This window comes from Syngnathus floridae, chromosome 11 (assembly GCF_059516105.1).
Source record: "Syngnathus floridae isolate MCC-2025c chromosome 11, RoL_Sflo_1.0, whole genome shotgun sequence".
Taxonomy (NCBI): Eukaryota; Metazoa; Chordata; class Actinopteri; order Syngnathiformes; family Syngnathidae; genus Syngnathus; species Syngnathus floridae.
The window spans coordinates 13838184-13857736 of record NC_142423.1 but is presented as its reverse complement, the minus strand read 5'-3'; the positions used below and the strand labels follow the sequence as shown (position 1 = coordinate 13857736).

Here is a 19553-nt window from a genome sequence, read left to right as displayed (position 1 = left end):
CTGGCAGGCCAAGAAATGTCCACGATTCCAAATGAAGCCAATTCACCGAGATATTTCGGTTGAGAAATCCAAAAGCATTTGACGCTCGCTCCAAATGTTCCCAGCTTTGAGAATTTCCTCGACGAGCAAGCTTAGATTTTTAAATTGCGCAGACCTTTCGTCACATTTCTACTGACAGTGTCTATTCATAGCCACGAAAAAAAAAAAAAAGACGTGAATTCTGGAAATGATACCCAAGTCAACAATGGAGACAAGTGACACGCTCGCCTTTGCTTTTGACACCTCAACGATGTGTTTTTCATCCTGCTCGTCATCGGTGGGAAGCTTCCCCGCACACGATTTGAATGAAAAAACCAATAGAAGGAAAAACTATCAATCAGCTCTGATGTCAGCGCTCCAAAGAGTCGTTAAGGATGCAGACGCCGCATCCGGGTCGGCCTCCGGAGAGTCCTCCGACGTCGGACAATCCATCCCGCTAATTGAGCGTCGGGGAGATTGCGTCTTTTACGATTTGTCCGTTGCAGAAAAGCCGCGTCCACTCCTGCGGCGGAATCACTCGCCCATCGCGATGCGTCGTCTGTCATCTAGTAAAAATCTATTTGAGAAAAAAAAAAAAATTCCGTCTCGCAACTTCATTCTTGTTATGAGATCTTTTGATCTCAAACTTATCTTTTTTCCGTCCAAAAATTAAAGCTTCAGTTTCGTAACGTTATTCATGGAAGACAGCGTGAAAGTGGGCAGCTCTTGAAAATCACACTTGTGAAGTCGGCAACATACGCGTGGACATCTTTGCTACCGTGCGGCCCACCGGGCGCGCTTCTTCTTTTTCCTCGGATGATGACGATGATGAAGATTCTTACTCATCCATGGATGACTGCCGGTGGAGCGTCTTGTGACCGAGAACATGGCGAGGAAAAAAAAAACACAAAAAGGCGAGACAAGTGGCCCTTGTCTGCCGCTTGTTGCACAGCGTGACTCGCCACATTCCTGCATTACGATTCCTCCGTGTGTTTACGAGCTCGTTTTCAGGGAGAGCTTCACGCCTTATCAAATTTCAAAGGTCGGACCGTAAAAATCAACTCCAAAAGCCAAAGATGAGTGTTGACTCGTAACTAAGCGCTCACGTTCACTGGCGATGGAGGGATTCCGACAGCACCTGCGTTCCTTCCTGTAGTCCAATTGCCCTTCCTAGGTCACTTCCTACACCCTTCCTTCTTTGCTGCCTTGTTTCCTTCCTTCCTTAAGTCTATCACCCTCCCTTAGTTACTTGCTCCTCTTTTGGTAGATAAAAAAAAGGTCTACCTGGTTGGTCTTTTTGTTAATGTTGCTTCCTGTCATTCTTCCCTCCTTCAGTCCATCATCCATCTTTTTGTCTTTCGTTGATTTACAGAGTGGAGCACCCGCTTTGGCCCGGCCTGAGCGCTCCAGCCTTAACCTCGACGAAGACAACAGGAACAAGGCCGGCCGGCCCGGCCCAACAACGACCGCAAACGGGAATCCTCCCTCGCCGTCAGTACTCACAATACGCAATCAGCTATAAATAGCGCATGCTCGCTAAGTGGTGCAAGCGCTTGGCGGGGCGCTTGACGGCGATTTGGGCGGGTGAACGCATATACGACATATTTGTGTGTGTGTGGTGTTTTAGGTTGTAATCGTAAATGTTGAGCCCCTGAAAAAGTTACGTGAAAGGCAATGCAATTTCAATCATCTATTTTAGGAACAGCTAGACTCAACACACATACACACGCCGCCGTTTGTCGTGCGAGGACAAGGAAGTGAAATGGCGCGAGCTGCCAACATGACATGAGAAAGCATCAAGCCTCCACTTCCTGATGGCCGCAGTGTCTCCACCCACCATCTGCTCACTTCCTCCTAAACCGCCACGGCGCACTCACCTCTCGGGCTCGCGCTCGGCTTCCACTACCAGACACGTTTGTCAGATCATGTGACGCTAGCGCACGTCTTTGTTTAGCTCGACCGCAAACATCCAAAGGAGGAGGCGGTAAAACGCATTCGTGAATGAAGGCTCAAGAAAAGACAATACTGCCATCCACTTAATTGAAAATGCTGCCATTGCAAAATGAAAAGAAGGCCAAACTTTACTTTTTTTCACAACTGAAAGGGAAAGACTTGAAATTTAAAAAAAAAGGAAACAGCAAGATCGTGGCTACAAAGTTCATCTGCAAGGTCACATTAAATCACGGTGTGAAAAAAAGTGAAACGACCGCTAAGTCGCTCTCGAGTCATGATCAACAGATTTCAGCAAAAAATAAAACCAATTACGAAGAAAAAAAAGGACAGTGTCATTTCAATGATAATGGCTCCGATCACGTTACGCAACAAGCGACAGAATTTGTTGTTCTGAAAAGATGACAAAAAATGACGTGAAAGGATTGAGAGGTGGACTTGAAAAGTGAACCTTCAGTCTCGGAATCAAAAAGTAAGTGAAGAGAGGCCATATTGGACATCAGATTGGGTCGGCGCAATGTGGAGATTGCCCTTAAAATAAAAATTGACACGGCGCACGGGCAACTTTGATCATCTGATCAAGTCGGATTATGGATCATCTGACACGTTGCAAAACCAAAAGCTGGCATTGTTCGAATGGAAGTGGCATGAAATGTGAAGAATGTCGCCCGCGCACTACCATGACTATGCCAAATGTGCCAAAGTCATCGTGGCGGCAGCTACTTGAGAGAGGCCCAATGCCCGCTCCGAGTTCCATCCTGCGCCAACGATGGGTGGCTGGCCAGCGAAGGCACAAACGAAAAGCCCGATGTGCATTTTGTGCCTTTTTTCTTGGCTGAGCGTTGGCGGGGGACGGATTGACGAGGGAGACGGCGGCGGTGGCGGCTTGCATAACAGCAGCGTGGGCGAGCGGGCGGGCGCAGCTCCCGGCAGGTGTTTAGCGGGCGGCCTCGTGGGAGCTTGCCCGACTTCCTCCAGTTGGGACTGAACGGGAGGCACCAGACGCTACTTCGCCCACAGCCCTACTTGAAAATACGGACATTATATTGCCCAAAAATTCAACAACAATAAAAAGCCTCATCTTGAAAAAGTATCGATATATTTTTTGCTAACTTGTTTAAACAATAAAAACCTCATATTGATCGGGAACATTTTCCAGGTTCAGGAACAAGTCGAAGGCACCCCACTAGATTCAAACTTTGTGGGCAGGGGCAGACAACATTTATTTGCGTTCACGAGTTTCCCTGTTTTGTCAAACGACTCTTTGTGGATGACAAATATGCAAAAGAAGTCAAGCGGCGTTTCAGTGATGTCCCTTTGGATGAATGCGGGCGGCCATCAAATAGTCATGAAGGCCAACGACTCGGTTACGGGCAAACTGGAGCCGTGCCGCCGCACTCCCGTCGTCATCGGCGGCCGGAGCGCTTCGCTTGCCGCTGCTGCACTGCGTCCATTCATAATTGATGGCCACTTACATAAGAGGCGAGCGAGTGAGCGTGCGAGCGAGTGAGCGAGCGCCCTCCTCCTGCTTGCAGGGGCTTCCCGAATCCCCCCTTCACCATCCGAGGGGAACAAGTGGCAGAAAACACACTTTTTTCCTTCCCTTTTAACACGCAAGCCAAATGAAATACGTTTTTGAAGGCATCCCACGAAGAGCTCGTTCATTCACCAAATACGGCTGCTGGGGGAAAACTGGATATTACAATCTTTGGAATTTTGGGAAGTCTGCCAAACACGGCAGCACACAATCAAGGTTAAGTCGGACAAAAATTGCAAGACGGGGAAAAAATGTCTTCACTCCGACTGCTAGATACAAGGAAGCCCCTTTTAACATCGCGCATACTATGTTCCTAAACTAAAGCTACAGTCCATGTATGAGCTCTAATGAAAAGTGATAGCTTAATGCTAATGTAGCGCATGAAATGTCATCGATAGGCCAACAGAAATTGGCAGAGACATTTTGGAAGATAATTTTGGAGCAGCATACAATGGACCCGCCTCTTCTTCTTGTCCTTAACCATCGCCTCCACTAACACAAATCAAGTTACGGTTCGGTCATTTTCACACAATGTACTGTTTCGGAATGAAAATTACGAAAGGGGAAAAGTAACACGGCCTTCCCGTCCGGCGGATTTTCACTTACTGCAATCGAGCACATTTGATTTGGGACACGCCGTATTGACATCGATTGCCGGTTCGGTGTTCCAGGGTGCGTGCGTTCTCCGCACCCTGTCGAATAAATACCCAGCGTGAACCCGCGGCGCTTTGCCCATCCGCCGCAAGCAGACTGATCCATTTACAAATCAAAAAGAGGAATAAAAGGATTTGCCGCAGGACATGGGGGAGCCGCCCGCCACGGTCCCGCTTTGATTTTTTTTCCGACAGGGCTTGCCGATGCGGACATAAAGCAGCGGCTCGTAAACGTCCGGCTGCTCAATATCGGAACGGGAAGTCGCTTGGGCTGGACGCGGCCGGGCATCGAGCCAGATGATTGACTGGCCACGTCTGTCTGGTAAACACTCGTCGGGTGACTCAGTTGACTCCACGCCAGCCCACGGCGGCCACGCCAGCCCACGGCGGCCACTCCAGCCCACGGTGGTCACTTAGCCCGACTGAGCGACACGTTGGAATGGGCTCGCTCGCTAATCGAATAAGTGGCGCACAGTGTTACGTCGCCGTGTGTTTTGTTTTGTTCCCCCGAGGCCCATCTGACACCGGCTCCTAATTCCATCGGACACTCACGGCAGGGCTTCCGATTCGCTGACAGCTTGCGATAACGCCCGCCGACCGGTGCTGACAAAGCAGCGTTTAGTCCAATCGAGTCATATTTGCGGATTGTTTCAAAACGACGAATACCTCTGCCGCTTGCCTTCCGAGCTACGAGTTAGCGCTGCAGTTAAACAAAGATGGTAACGTTGCAGTGCTGCAAAAATCCCCACGGATCATGTTCCGTTGGGAAGGAAACGTCAAAAGGCAGCTGCGGATGTTGTTATTTATTTCCTGGAGACCTGTCATTAGCCTTCCCCCCGTTTGGGGCCAAGACAGACAGTCAAGTGGCGTTTGGAGCGACAAGTAGCAGACAAAAGGCAGAAGGATGACGAGGGAGTATGCAAATGAGTCATGAGCTGCTAAGTAGATCACTCTCTCCTCTCCAGCACTCAAGAAAAAAAACGGAGCCGTACGGCAACAATTATCCTCTCACTCGATCCAATTTGCCGCAAATGGCTTTTTAACATCTCCGCAAAGGGGTGAGGAGGCTAGGAGGTCCCCCTCCCAAAAAATCAACACCCAAAAGGTGTTTAGCCTCATAGTGGAGGTGAAGCAGCATCGGCAGAAATGCCCTCGTTTGGAGGTCACAAGCTGGAGAAGATGCGGGATCCCCCCCCCCCCACTCCTCTCCTCCCCTCCCCTCCGAAACGCAATAAGTCAGGACACACCCAGATGGAGAGGGGGAGGGGGACCAAGAAAATGACAGCAAAGGAGCAAGAACAACAAGAAACAGGCATGACACTGTTCATTCTCCAAGTGGGTGACATCACGGACACTTTGTGACAATAAAGTGACGGCTTTTTTTTTTTTTTTTTGGGCCAGGCTGGGCCGGCTCGTGTCGGCAATGTGGGGAAACCTCTCCAACAGGAAGAACGAGCTGCCCCGCGAACACGCTGCTGCCACCGCAGCATGCAGCAACCGGTGTTCACCAGGCTAATGCAATTGTCCTTGCATCCGTCAACCCCCCCCCCCCCCCCCTTCCCCCCCCAAAAAACCCCACAACGAATGTGGAGCCAAGCTGATTCCAGACTTTGCGGAAATCTGAATGCCAGGCTCGCAGACGTCAACAAGCTCACCCGCACCGTACTGTCATCGACAAGCGGGGCGTTTTTGAAACACCGCCGGGTTTGAGGGGGTTTCGAATGGACTTGGCGAGTGCTGCACTCGGCCTTAGGCACATTGATAACCGCTCTACCATTCGGCATATCTCAAACGAGCCACCATACATCGCAAAAAAAAGGAGCATTTGAACCAGCCGTTCTGGATAGCACGCAACGGTGGGCGGCAGCAACTGGTCCGCGCTACGTACCGCATCCAAAAGTTGGATTCCGAGCAACTTCGAACAAATCGGGCAAAATACATGCGAGAAATTGACGTGTCTGACGATATGCGAAGCAACGCGGCAAAGTGCGGCAAAAGTTGCGGATGAAACGACCACACTGCACGAGCGAGACGTGCTACTGCAGGTTTCGGGCGAGGGGAGCCTCGTCTGCGGGCTTCCGCCGACCGAGCGCGTGGGACTCGAACACCACACACACGCACACACATAAGCGCGGACACAAGCCTCCCACGCTAGCGACCTCACTTTGCAGCAACTGTGGCCGGCGAAACGTTCCAAAAATCGAGACCCCGGCGGTTGCAGTCCTCCCACTTGTGGCGAAAAAAGCCCAAATGGGCCACCGGAATAAACGGAAACGACGAACGATTGAAAAGACGCTACAAATGGGCTTTAAAAGGAACTCAAAACTCACCGAGCAGCAACGTCGACGCAAAGTTTCACCCCCCACTCCCTCCAAAAAAAGGGGCAAAAGAAGCTTACCTCTAGGGGGATCCGTGTCCGAATCACGTCGGCGTGTGGAGCTCCCTCACTGGAGCTCGTCCATGTCCCAGCGCGGCGGCAACTCGACTGGACCGCAGCGGTGGAAAAAATGATTGACGGACCGGGAATGGAATGATTCGGACGAAGCAGGAAAAAAACAACAAGTCGATATGGTCCCTCTCGTTCGAAAGCAGCCGGGGGATAAAGACAGCCGTGACACACCACTGCAGCACCGCAGAAAAGAGCCCGGAACCTTCCCGATTGGATCAGAAATCAATCCGATAAAAGGGAAGACCAAGTCCCCCTCCCTTCCCCTCCTCCGCCTCCGCCTCCTCGCCGCTGGAACACACGCAGGGGTGGGAAGGCGTGATACGCCGAGACAAGATTGAGTCAAGAAGCCGTCGGAGGGGGCTGCTGGTGGGATTGAGAGACGCTCAAGGGGGTGCTTGGTCTTGGGGAGGCTGCGAACCGACACCTTCCAACAGCAGCGCAAAGGGGCGGAACCGGAGTCCCGTCCTAGAAGCGCCTTTTCCGGCCGGTCTGGCTGCCTTGCCCCGGGGAAGCAACGGACTAAGGGAAGGCGGGGCTAGTCTGGATCGTTGACTTTTTAAGGTGGATCGCTTCAATCAGCACGACTCCATTTTAGATTAATTTTCAACGTGTTTCTTGTCACGTTACCTTGTCGTATTTTTGTATGTATTGTGAGGGCGTGGCACGCATCTGGATTCTTAAAGTTTATAAAGTGCTGATGAGCACTGTGGATAAATATGTCAAAAATCATTTTTCATCTGCTCCCTTCATTATGAGGTTCTTGCTTCAAATCCAAAACCAGTTCCCAGGCCTTTTTCGATATGGCCTCATGGGACTGTTTATGTGGCTCTAATAAATACCAAACTTCATGTTTGGGTTGAGGAGCTGCTGTTTCCTCATATTCCGGTCAAGTGCAACTCAACCAACTGAGCCTAATATGTGTGTTTTAAACCAAAATGGCAGCGTTCTATTGTGTTTTTCTGGGCCTCCACGTGATAAACACGTTCACCACGTTTTGCAGGCATGACACCGGCTGCAGGGGTCAAATTTAAACCCCAACAGCCACTCTTAAGAAACTAGCTCGTGGGTCGCTAGACAATTTTGAGAACAAAAAATGTCCGTTGTGGTGCGTCACGTCAAAGCACACAGTTGCTCTGCTGCACCTCGACGAGCTAACTCGCGCGCCCAGCCGTCGTCCGCCCTTTACCCGCCCGGCGAGCTGTTGCCGCAACACGCTGTGTGGCTAATGTCAATAACGGCAATATTGTCAATACGGAGTGACGGCGCTTTGTTTGCATTGTCCCGTTGCCTTGCCAACCGGGCCCAGGGTGGAGCAAGCAATGGAAAAGTGCGTATTTGCTTATGCTTAGGAATATTCATGTTGAATATTTTTCAGACTTCAAGGTTCTCCTATTCACCTATAAATCAGGAGGTGGTTAGGTGACACCCAAACTGACAGCGGCTGTCTGGATCCTCGTGGACCAATCAGGATGAGGGAACTGCAGCAGATTACCCCCCTTGAAGACATTGCCAGGACAATCGAGGGCACCTCCTGCAGCTCTTCACTTTGAATTGGACATCTACTTTTTCTTTGATTTTTTATATGATGTATTCTATGTGCCCTCTCTGCATCCATTGCAGCCTGGTCATCCTGGAAGGGGGATCCACCCATCTGTGGTCAAGGTTTCTCATTTTTCCCCTGATAAGGGTTTTATGAGTTTTTCCATGCCCTCCTGGGAGTTTAAGATCAGGGGATATTTTGAGAATAATTGTCATTTTTTTTGTATATGTCAAGCCCTTTGAGACTTGTTTGTGATTTAGGGCTATATAAATAAACTTGACTTCAGGGAAGCACCAGCAGAACACGATGAAGCTCATTGTTGACATTAGTCAGTCAACGATTAATTTAATGCACTAATTGATCTTGTTTCACAATTTTCCTACTTGCCTAAAAAATGGAAACTAACTAACTTAAGTAACTTCTCACTTTATGTTTTTCATACTTGGCAAGTGAACTAACTCAATAACTAAAGCAAATATGTGAAACTAAATCGCTCACAGAAATGGCAAAGCGATGAGAAACATAGAAGAAAATAAGAAATAGAAGACAACAAGAAATAAATGGCCGTGTATGTGCACACTATCGACGTCTATAGAGAGTCGAGTTTGACAAATGTGAGGAAAAAAAGTCCAAAGTAAGGTGCGGCGGGCCCGTGCAAAAAGGTTGATGCGCTGGGCTCGTGACTGATCTCGTTGTCGCCGCTGTAATGGGCTCATGCATCACGCTCGCACCTGCAGAGCGGCGGGCGGCTGCGTGCATGGCACAAAAACAACATTGGCAACGGGAATCAGCTGCAAGTGTTCACACATATTCATTTCCAGGCAATGACATTCGCAAACGTGCACGTCTTCCTCTCCTGGTGGCAAAACGCCCCATTGGGTGGGTCACTGCCCCGTTTGGACAAACGGGAACTACCTGAGCAAACTCATTTGTATTTGGCAAAATGACTAAAATGGAAAAAAAACAACTCTGAGTTCATAATTGCTTTAAAAAATGAAACAAACCAGCATCAACGACATCGAAGCAAGCTAACAAAAAAGTGAACTAATAAACGTCGATCATCAAAGAGCCTTTTCCTTCTTTACTCTTTTTCATGCTTTTAACTAAGTGTGACATGAAATAAATGCAAATTTGCTTCTACTCGCTCAAAAACAAAGTGCCAACACCAAATGAGGTCTCGCTCTACGGTTTTTGTACAGGTACACCGAGGCGTTGTTTGCCATTGTGTCTTAATTATGGACAAGAGTGGAGGCTGCAATTTTAAATCCATCAGACTTATGTAATCAAGTCACTTCCTGGGGTCAGCATCCACCTCCACACACACACACACACACACACACACAGAGTCAGAAATGTGTCCATATATGCCGCTGGATGTTGTCTCCATGGCGACCTTCCCATGTAATTCTGATTATTTTTATCAGCAAAGAGGCACAACGATGGAGCAAAGATGCTAACTCCCGGCGGGCGCATCAACGTCTCCAGAAGATTTACGAGGATGTTTGTGATATTCGGTCATGTTATGTATCACGGTCGGCCTCTGTTTTATGTCGGACGGTAAACAGAAACAAACAGGATAGACGGCGCTTAGAAACAAGTTGTTCCTTTTTGCAAAATCACTTCACGTTTTATATTTGCCAAGCAACCGTGAAATGATTTGGCTTAAAAGGAGTTTGTCGTGAGCAGTCGGAAGCGGGGCTTGTGACAGGCCGGTTGAAATGTCAGGGGCAAATCCATACCCACTCGCGCATTATCAATTCCCGTCCGGGGGGAGCCACCAGACGCTGATGGACGTACCCCTGTGGAGGGCAGGGATGGGCCTTCCCACTGCTTGGGGCCCGCTCGGCCATCATTAGCGCTGCGCTGATGAACCTTTCATCGCAGCGCTATTAATAAACCTCCGCGAGCTCTAATCTCATCATAGAATCCTTTCTCCCAATGTCGGTTTTTAGCAATTACAAAAATCAACAAATGATGTATCAAAGGTGTTTCTCCTTTACAGAAAGTCAAGCAAAATGAACGATGGTTCTTTGCAGAGGATAAAGAATGCGTGACTTCATGAGGATTGAAATATTGTCCCTCATGGATGGATGGTTGATGGATGGATGGATGGATGGATGGATGGATGGATGGATGGATGGATGGATGGATGGATGGATGGATGGATGGATGGATGGATGGATGGATGGATGGATGGATGGATGGACATGTGTTGCTCAAATAGCTGTTGCCCAAGGGGTAGAACAGCAAAGTGGCTCTGACGTTACGTTAGCTTGTCAATGGCGTTTTGTTTGTTAGCGTTAAGCTAAGTGGACTTAAAGCTACGGCGTGGTTCGTTGAAACAAATGCTTTTATTGTTCTGCCTTGGTGGAGATCTGCGCAATAGAGACGGAGTAGCATGCACACACACACACACACACACACACACACAGATTGCGCCCACGCTTGTGCCGCCAAGACACCTGATGGCGTTTTTCACTTCATGTCTGCAACACAACACATCAACACATCACCTGACCGATGTCCAATCGCAAGCTGCTATTCATCTATGTGTGTGCCTGTGTGTGTGTGTGTATGGGTGTGTGTGTGTGTGTGCGTGTGTGTAGGCGGGCCTTTTCTGGCCTTTTCCCCTCCCCTCCCACGTCCTCCATCTCTGGCGCAGCATTAGCATGCACGCTGCATGCTGCACCCTAGCACTCACTTCAAACACCCGCACACAGACACACACACACACAAACACTCATGTAGCGCACACTAGTGGAAGCAAAAGCATTTTGTACGTCAATGAGATGTTTTCATTTGACATGGAGCCCACACTGTAAATCAGACACACTCTCACATGCACACACACACACTCACTCACACAACCCAGTCACTCACACCTGCTGAGTCTCTGCAGAGACACTTTGTGGTGGTGTTTCTGGTCATTCCTTCTTGGCTGTAAACTTGCGCAACACAAAAGTGCACTAATGTCGCCATGGTTACACACACAAGCACACACACATGCGCACACATAGTCCACAATGAAGGGAATCAAAGTCGTCTTGTTTGGGTTCACACCATGTAGCAAAGAGTCACATCTCACGTGACTTTGCCTTTATTATTTTGTTAATCTCTTTTGACGTAATTGTTGAAATTGTCATCACAACTTCACATTAATACTCAATAATTATGATCGGTGGAGAAGAATAAAAATCCAGAAAACATTGATGCAAATTTTTCAGCTGGAGTTTCTAATTTTGTCCGATTGAGATCGCACATTGTGGAAGTGTCTGTTACTCCACATTCGAATCTTGATGTGAGACTAAAAAATTAGATTTTTTTTAAATTAATTTTATTTTTATTATTTAACACTTGCTATCTTCACTTTGTACATTGATTTATTTTTTAACCTAATATGTCAATCCTTTATATAATTAAAAAAAGATGGGATTTTTTAAGCATGGAAAATTGTTTGGGGAATCAAGAAGAGCAGCTGACAGGTGGGAGGGCGGCGACCCGAGGTGCTTCATTAGCGCCCTCAAAGGGACGTGCACGCTCGCTCATTCATAATTAATCGCGCACGCTCATATCAATAATATACGCGTCATAGAGAATATTTTTTGGGCCAAACCACGGCGACCGGTCGGGGCCGGATGACAATTGGGTGGTCATGAGGGGAACATATGAGTTGAATCAGAATCAGCTTTATTGACCAAGTTTGTGCTATACTTTTTTGAATAACTCTTAAAATAATATATTAACATACCAGACATGTTCTCAGTTTGTTGTTGATGTGCCATGTAACATTAGCATACTTGTGCGACTTCTACTCCAGATCGACCTATAGTCCGGAAAATACGGTAATAATATTTAACATGATTCATTCCAATTTCAATTTTTTTTTAACAGCACCATGCAAGTCAGCATTGAGAGCCTTTCCCCAGATGTGTCTTCAAGCAAATCCCGGAGGAAGCGTGCAACGGGTGAATCCCCAAGCTGAGCGGGGAGCTTTTATTGAGTGTGTGCGTGTGTGTGTGTGTGTGTGTGTGTGTGTGTGTGTGTGTGTGTGTGTGTGCGCGCACCTTGATGAGTTGCTCCCAGCATGCTCGTTGGCCAGCGCCTGCAATGAAATGCTGACTGGCAGTCATAACTCTGCTCGGGCCTTAGATTGAATGACGCCTTCCCCCGAGCCACCGCGCACACATCTCTTCACTGCACGGTCCATCCATCCATCCTTTCTTCATTCTTGATCTTCTCTGGCTCGCTCCCGCTCTCTTTCACTGCGCCGTGACTTGGCCACTGCCTTCATGCTTGGACAGATCGCAGCAGAAAAGTCATTCAAGCTGAAAGCGGTCGTAAACGGGTCCTCGCAACGCCTTTTTTGCGGACAACAGTCCAAGGAATGCTCGTGAATCTTCCTCGCCGCCCTCCCACCTCATGAAACAAAAATGGCCGGGTTCGAAATTGTGCCCTGTGATGTCCACCAAATTTCACGTCTGGGGCCAGGGGCTGCTTTTGGCTTTAAGGTTTGCACCAAGGTGTTTGCACCAAGGTGTTTGAGCATGAAAATGGCCGACTTCCTGCTCAATTTCAGGGATGGGGAGGGGGGGGATCGTTTATTTTTTTTAGCCCATCCTGTCATGTTGGCGTGCCTCATTTTATGTCAGTTGCTGAAATTGGTGTTGGGGCCTGTTTTGCATCCTTCTTGTTTAGGCCCCCATTCATCAAAGGAGCCTGTCTTGTTGTCACTGCCACTTTGCTCACGAGGCAGGATGCTCGTCTCTCTCCGGATCCTCATTGATTGGCGACCGTGATGGGGAAACCACTCCCAGTGCACGATCGATTGGTCGCCAACTTTGCCATCCACTTAAGACGCATGAAGGCCGCTCCCCCTGCAGTTGAGAACATAAACCATCTGGTGATATGATGCCTCATGAACATTGCTAGCACCGCGAGGTGACAAGAAGGAGGGGGAAGAGGGGGGCAGGCGTGGAAAAAGGGGCCCATCTATCCATCTTGGTTTTCGCCATGCATTCCTAAAGCTGGAAAGGATTTCAGAAAGCTGCAAGGAAGGAAGGAAGGAAGGAAGGAAGGAAGGAAGGAAGGAATGAAGGTATATATACAAGTGAGTTTCAGATTAAATAATCACTAACAGGCCTGCATGAGGAATAAGTATGTGAAAACAACATGCCACTACATTGGCATTTCATTCTGCAACTTCAATTAAATTGACTTCAAATAAATGCAATGTTGTGATGTTTGTCGTTTGGTGGCCCTCCGAAGAAGAAGAAGAGAAAGTAAATAATGTAGCGAGCTTGCTTTTCTGGTCATACATTTTTCAATTGACAGGCTTTTCCTGTCCACGCAACATGCATGTTTACACGCACGCGCATGCGCAGCAGTGAGCGTCGTGGAGAAGCTCTGCCTTTGAAGCACATGCACCGAGCTCCTTCCTTCCAGGCTTCCCATGACGACTGCAGCATGACAGTGCGCCACAGTGGAGCCCCTTTCACACAGCCTACATGAGAATTTGACGCCCCGCCCCCGAGAGACGGATGGATGAAGAGTAAAATGGTGGAAGGATGCAAAATGGATAGAAAAAAATGGACTGGTGGAAAATGATGAATGATGGTTAAATAAGCAGATGACGCACACACGCACGCACATGCACACACAACCTGCAAAAAAAACAATATAGAAAATGTGTGTGTGTTCGTTGTCATAAACAAAGAGAAAGTGCTCCACTGGCTTACTGTCTAAATATGGACGTCGTGTCGTGCGTGGTGGGAGGCTGGCGGGGCATCTTGAGTCTAAACACTCGCTCAGTGTTTATTGGAGCTTCCTGCGTGAAAGTTGAGAGCAGTAAAACTTTTATTTCCCTGTGGTTGAAGACAAAAAGGAAGGTTGAGAGTTGACAATTTGTTTATGTCTGCTGTTTTTGACTTTTTGAAACAAAGAATGCATGCACTGGGCTCTTTCAAGACTAAATTGGATGTCAATTGTGTTTTTGATGTTCACAAAGTGTTGCGTTTACAAATATTAGGCTTGCTGATCGATGATAAAAAGGACAGGGACATTAAAATGATACATCATTCTCAGAGTTGGTGTCAACTAAATGATAAAAGACACGCTTGTCATTTGTTGCTGTTCTTGTATGGGCAACAAGTTGAGTTGCGGTTAACCACTGACCTCTTGATTTGTTCTTCTGCGGAGCAATGCTGCCCTCTTGTGGCTTAAGTAATGTAACACTTGACAAGGCCTTGACTTGCAAATATCAGCGGGAGGCTGCCTCCGCTGGAACGGATGGATGCCGTGTTTCAAGCTGCAACAGAAACGCCTCACTTGCAAACCAAAACAGCAACAGTCTCTTGAATGAGTGGAAACATTGGCGAGCCCGAACTTCCAAAGTGGTCTCATATGGTTCAAAAGAAAAACTTGTTTGACTTACTTTGGTTCCCAAATTTCTTAACGTTTAATTTGTAGGATAGTAGCTTTGAAAAAGACACGGCTTTCACAGCCCTGCAAAAAGAAATAGGCAATTATGGCAACAAGTCATCAAATGTAGCACGACATTCTTCCTCCGTTTAATGTCACGTTTTTCTCGTCGTCGCCGTCGGTGGTGGACAGCACGGTACGCTTGCTCGGCCAGACGTCTTTATACTGGAAGAGAACATCCCTGCCGTCTTTCCGGCCGAGGCGCAAAGATTGACTTTTGCTTGTTTCTTCCAAGCTCCTCTTGAACAGCTCAGCCAGGAAGCGCAACTTGCTCTACACAAGAACAGCGTGTGATAATTCCGCCTTGGATGGAGCCATCCGGAAGGCCTCGCTCCAAACTGTTTCTCGTTGCGAACGCCGTTGTGAAGCTGACGTTCGAGCTTCGCATGAATTTGTAGGAGATTTTGATTGCATACATTGCAAACTTTGTCCTGGTGGTTTCCATGGCAACCTCCACAGCAGTTTGGCTTTGGGCTTATCATTCTCTCTTGTGTGTGGCGAGCGAGACGAAGGCGATGGGTGGCGGTGGGCGTCTCGTCGCTTAGCAACCCCAATGGCCCCCCTCGGACTGATATGAGGCTTTGTTCCAGCCTCGCTGTCGGGCGGCCAAAAAGAACGCCCGAACAAAAGCGCTCTTCTTATGGAGGCCTCCACCCGTCCTCCGCTTTTTTTTCTTCATCTTTTTCCAAGTGAGTGGAAAGAGTTCAGTGTGGGACTTGGGGGAGGGCACCAGTTGGTCCCAATAAATGAAAACATTCTATTATCAACTTCACGTTGGTTTAGTGGTTACTATACTCAAATGAGCTCAACAGGGCCAACTGGAACTTTTTCTAAATGAAGCCCCGGAAGCCTGCTGGACTTTTCAACTTGGAATTTGGCGGACGTGTTCGGAGAGGTCTTTTTAGCAACAAGGTTCTTGAAATTAATTGGTTTCTAGATTGCCGCAATGTGAAATTTGGTAGAAATGTCTAAAAGGGGTCGAGCCACAAAAGAGCAACTCGGGACCCACAAAAAGTCTCAAGAAGCACAAAGTCAGCCACAATGAAAAGAGCAATTTTGGTTCGGGACGGATTTTCTCACTAAAAAGGAATTTTATGCTAGATATGATTTGGATTTATTTATTAACCAAGGAAAGGCATGTAGCTCCAAAATAGCGTATTTCTTCATAAAACGATGTTCTGTCTGCAGTGAGGCAAATTCCTGTCTGCTCTCCATGGCAACATTGCCCATTTTGTGTGCACAAAGCAAAAGACTCACACTTGTTTGTTTCTTCCTTAGTTTTTGGAGGTGACGCTTCCATCGTTGAACAAAAACAAAACAGCAAGCTGAATGATTTGAAGATCAGAAAGAAAGAAAGGAAGTCCGATCCAAAGTTGACTCCAAGGATCAAAATGAGTGGAAGAACAAAACTCATTTTGGCTCACAACCAACTGCCAACTCTGATTTAGTAAGCCCCTAAATCCTAGTTTAAAAGCCTAATCCTACATGGAAACCCAAGTTTAAGGCCCCAACCCTTGCTTGGACCCTTAATTTTAAATCTTAAATCTTGTCTCGAAGCCTCCATGTACACAACTACACTAACAATGTATTTTTTGAAAAGCTAAGGCTACCTTGAAACTTTAGCTACTTCACCTAATCCTAGTTTAAAAGCCTATTCCAAATTTGACTTTGGCTTTTTAAGCCTGGTCATCACATTAGAAAGCCCTGGAACATCTAGAAACCCGAACCCTGACTTGAAGAGCTAACTAAAGCCTGACTTGGAACCCTACCCTAGTGTCGAAGCCCTCATTTGAAAATCTAACCCTGGTTTATAGGTTTTGAGCCCTACTCGAAACCTGCAACCCTTGTCAAAAGCCTACATGGCGAGTTCCGTGTCACCTGAGTGAGAACGTTCCATTCAGCAGGGCGTCCCGATGACATCATCGGGCGTCAAGGACGTCGGGGAGGACGAGGAGAGTGTGGAGGCGGCCGCGGAGGCGGACGCCTCGGGCAGGCACTCGTCGCAGCAACAACAGCAGCAGTCCAGGAAGGCCTGACCCAGCGAGCGGCACAGGCACAGAAGCAGCACGGGCGTGGCGGCGCAACGAGAGAACAGGAAAAAGTGTCCAGCCAGACCCACCGCTTTCGCCAGACCCTCCGGTGCCTCCACGTAGGCCAGTGCCATGCTACACACACTATCGGGTATGTTGCAGGCCACGTGCAAGGTGCTCAGCCACAGCACTGTGGCGCGAAGCCTGGGCTCGCGGCTGCGGTGGAGGTGACCATGATGATGATGCTTCTTCTTTGTTGGCGATCCACAGGTGGAGGAGGAGGAGCGCCTGCTCGGTGCTTTGACAGGTTGCTGCGATGACACCTGCAAATATGAGATTGTCGTTGGGCTGAAAGTCGATTCAAAGACGAAGATTGTCTGCAGCGTACCCGTTGAGTCACTAGGTCACAGGCCAGCGTGAAGAGCAGCGGCAGGCAGCTGTAGCATCCAAACATCCACCAGGTCCGAGCCTCCTGATAGGTCAGCACCAGCGAGTAGACACCGTCGGGCAGTTCCGCCGAGGGCTCGCGCACGCAAACGTCCGCCACCGGGGACGAGCCTCCGTAGCCGAAGGGTTCCCACAGCCTGACGGGTTCCTGGCGCAGCTGCCACAGAAGCAGCTCAGGAACGGCCAGCGCCAGCGAGCCCAGCCAGATGACAGCCATCTTGGACAGGATGGAGCGGCAGGACTCCACCCTGGCTTCGGGCCTGGGGCTTGTGGCACGGTGGAAGCGGTCGATGCTCAGGGCGCAAAGGCTGAACGTGGCCACGCCCAGGGATGTCACCTAACGTTCAAACATCACACTCATTTCAAAACTTCGCATATGCTTGAAAGCCTCACAGTAGAACTATGAGCCTGGCTTGAAAGCTAACTTTGAAGCTTCCACCAGCCTCGAGCGCCACACTTTGGTGTGTGATCCCACTTGTCCGTGTCCCCCAAGTGAAGTCCCCGAGTTAAGATCATTAATGGGAACATCTGATTCGTCTCATTAGCATGACAAAGGCGCTAATGCTCATTAGCCGGATTTACGCCTTTCACAACAGGACAAGGAGGAAAACCGCTAAACCCACTAAAGCCCAAAATGTCAACTCGGGTGAGTCAGTGACGTACCCAGGCTGTCCGCCTCCTCCTGTCATTCAAAAGAAGCGAACATTAAAGAAATTTTTTCATTTGTTTGTTTTCCCATGGGGCAGTTTGGTCCCCACTGCGTGATGGGAAATATAATAATGTTTTTAATTTATGACAAAAGCAGAATAAGTTAGAATTTTGGAAATCGTGATTAAAAATCCCAATTTTTACCAGGAAAAAAAAAACTATTTGATGAATCTCCAGTCAAAATTTTTCAAGTATAAACAGGAGGCGAAATGTAAACATTTTTGGAGGGGACAACTTTACAATATTAATATTTAAATATTGAGAATAACATTTAGATTTTGATTTTTAAAAAAAAACACCTCCAAATTGTATGCTTAATAAGGAATCACAAATGTCTATATTTTTATTTTAAAATAAAAGTGACAACGCTATGAGGAGGAAAATAAACATCCTATTGCTAACGTTTTATTTTTATGAGAATTTTCTAGCATTGGAGTCAGAATTTTGCAAATCACACTTTGACAAGACGAAAAACACAACTTTTATAGAAGGAAAAAAAACACAGAATTTTGCAAGAATAAAGGCATAATGAGTCGTTTACCTGACTGGCTATAGAGAAACTTCTTAACTTACCTCCAGAAAAGGCACCAGGTAGCAGGACGCTCCTCCGAGCAGGCGCCTGAAGGTCAGCTCGTGGAAGACGACCACCGGCAGGCAGAAAAAGAGCACCAGGAAGTCCAGCAGGGCCAAGCCAGCCAGGATACAGTTCCAAGCGCTCTGCAGGTACGCGTTGTGCCACACAGTGCACATGAGTGCCAGGTTGCCCACCATGCCCACCGAGAAGAGAACCAGGGCCAGCAGCATCAGTGCGTACGCCCAGTACGAGCCGTCAGCCACGGGGAAGGTCGGATAGGGCTGCGGCTTCGACACTCCTGAGGACGACGACGGCGAGTTCGACCAGAGCCCGCGGGTACTGGCGATGACCCGCGGGGTCGTGAAGTACCCGTTCGGGTCTTCTCGTCTCCGGGGAGCCTCGTCTTGACTCGCTCCGGTAACCTCTGAGCTGTCGACTGCCGCGGCATCCTCGCCCCGGCCGAGGTGCGCCTTACCGGGCGAAGGCGGGGGAGGGAGTCGGACTTGGCTTCGGAACTCCGCCGAACCAACAAAGAGAAGCAAAAGAAAGACAAGCGCGCTCATGTTGGATGATGAACTAATGACTCCGCAATTAGGACATAAGCTTAAAATAAAAATACGGCTCTTTAAGTCATAAAACGTCCATGAGTGTGACCACCCGTTCCAAGTCAATACGAAGTTTATGCGCCAATAATTGAGCACTTTTAAACCACCAAGGAAGGCAGCAAACTTCCGGTGGACTCTCTCAAAATAAAGACCAAATACGAAACCGGAAGTATGGCAAAGGATGAAAAATTGTGCTTTACTGTCATGAACCATCACCTAAGTCGTTGTTCCTCCCCCCAAAATAAATAAAATATTCAAATAAATTATGACACGAAAGTTGCCCACACAATTGCAGTACGTACACTTTTGATAAAAAAAAAAGTTGTCATAATCAGAATTCTAAAAAGTGTTGTACCTTGTGTTTGAAACTATTATTTAACGTTCCAATGATAACATACGCACTTATATGGTTTAATATACACTTATTGATATACAAAAAAATTACGTATGTTAAAAATGAGGGATTACTGTATTTATTTTTGAAATAAAGCATCCATGTTGAAATTACTAATCTTGAAAATGTATTGAAAGGCCTAAACGTTATCTGGAAATCCAAATGCTCATT

The 19553-nt window shown here is 47.9% G+C and overlaps 2 protein-coding genes and 1 long non-coding RNA gene across 7 annotated transcripts in view; 1 reads left to right on the top strand and 2 right to left on the bottom strand.

Moving 5' to 3' along the window:
* Positions 1-7123, bottom strand: part of LOC148391289 (plasma membrane calcium-transporting ATPase 1-like) — a 31310-nt gene extending 24187 nt beyond the window's left edge. For 2 of the 4 annotated variants that reach the window (XM_088388993.1, XM_088388996.1), the window contains exon 1: positions 6557-7121. The gene's annotated coding sequence lies outside the window, so the exon portion shown is untranslated. Of the gene's footprint in view, positions 1-1302; positions 1430-6556 lie in introns of those variants that run through there. The other 2 variants (XM_088388995.1, XM_088388994.1) reach the window with 2 other exon arrangements.
* On the top strand, positions 5732-8449 carry LOC148391288 (uncharacterized). Its single transcript, XR_015861206.1, has 2 exons — positions 5732-7168; positions 7983-8449. It is a non-coding gene; the product is annotated as an uncharacterized LOC148391288 (long non-coding RNA).
* Positions 8450-15726: 7277 nt separating this feature from the next.
* gpr37l1a (G protein-coupled receptor 37 like 1a) lies at positions 15727-19506 on the bottom strand. 2 transcript variants are annotated; one of them, XM_088388619.1, is made up of 4 exons: positions 18753-19506; positions 18383-18681; positions 17043-17438; positions 15727-16977 (listed from the first exon to the last, which is right to left on the bottom strand). In XM_088388619.1, exons 1-4 carry the CDS (start codon positions 18829-18831, stop codon positions 16522-16524), a joined length of 1230 nt encoding a protein of 409 aa, XP_088244745.1. In that variant the 5' UTR covers positions 18832-19506; the 3' UTR covers positions 15727-16521. The 2 variants fall into 2 exon arrangements, with proteins under 2 accessions (XP_088244745.1, XP_088244744.1); XM_088388618.1 differs by having other exon boundaries at positions 18383-19506.
* Positions 19507-19553: the final 47 nt, after the last annotated feature.

Coding starts and splice junctions, on each gene's coding strand:
- gpr37l1a (XM_088388618.1), bottom strand. CDS start 19,201: ATGGTTCATGACAGTAAAGCACAATTTTTCATCCTTTGCCATACTTCC. Junction 17,439..18,382: donor ACCTGGTGCCTTTTCTGGAG/GTAAGTTAAGAA, acceptor TTTGAACGTTAG/GTGACATCCCTGGGCGTGGC. Junction 16,978..17,042: donor GTGACCTAGTGACTCAACGG/GTACGCTGCAGA, acceptor TCATATTTGCAG/GTGTCATCGCAGCAACCTGT.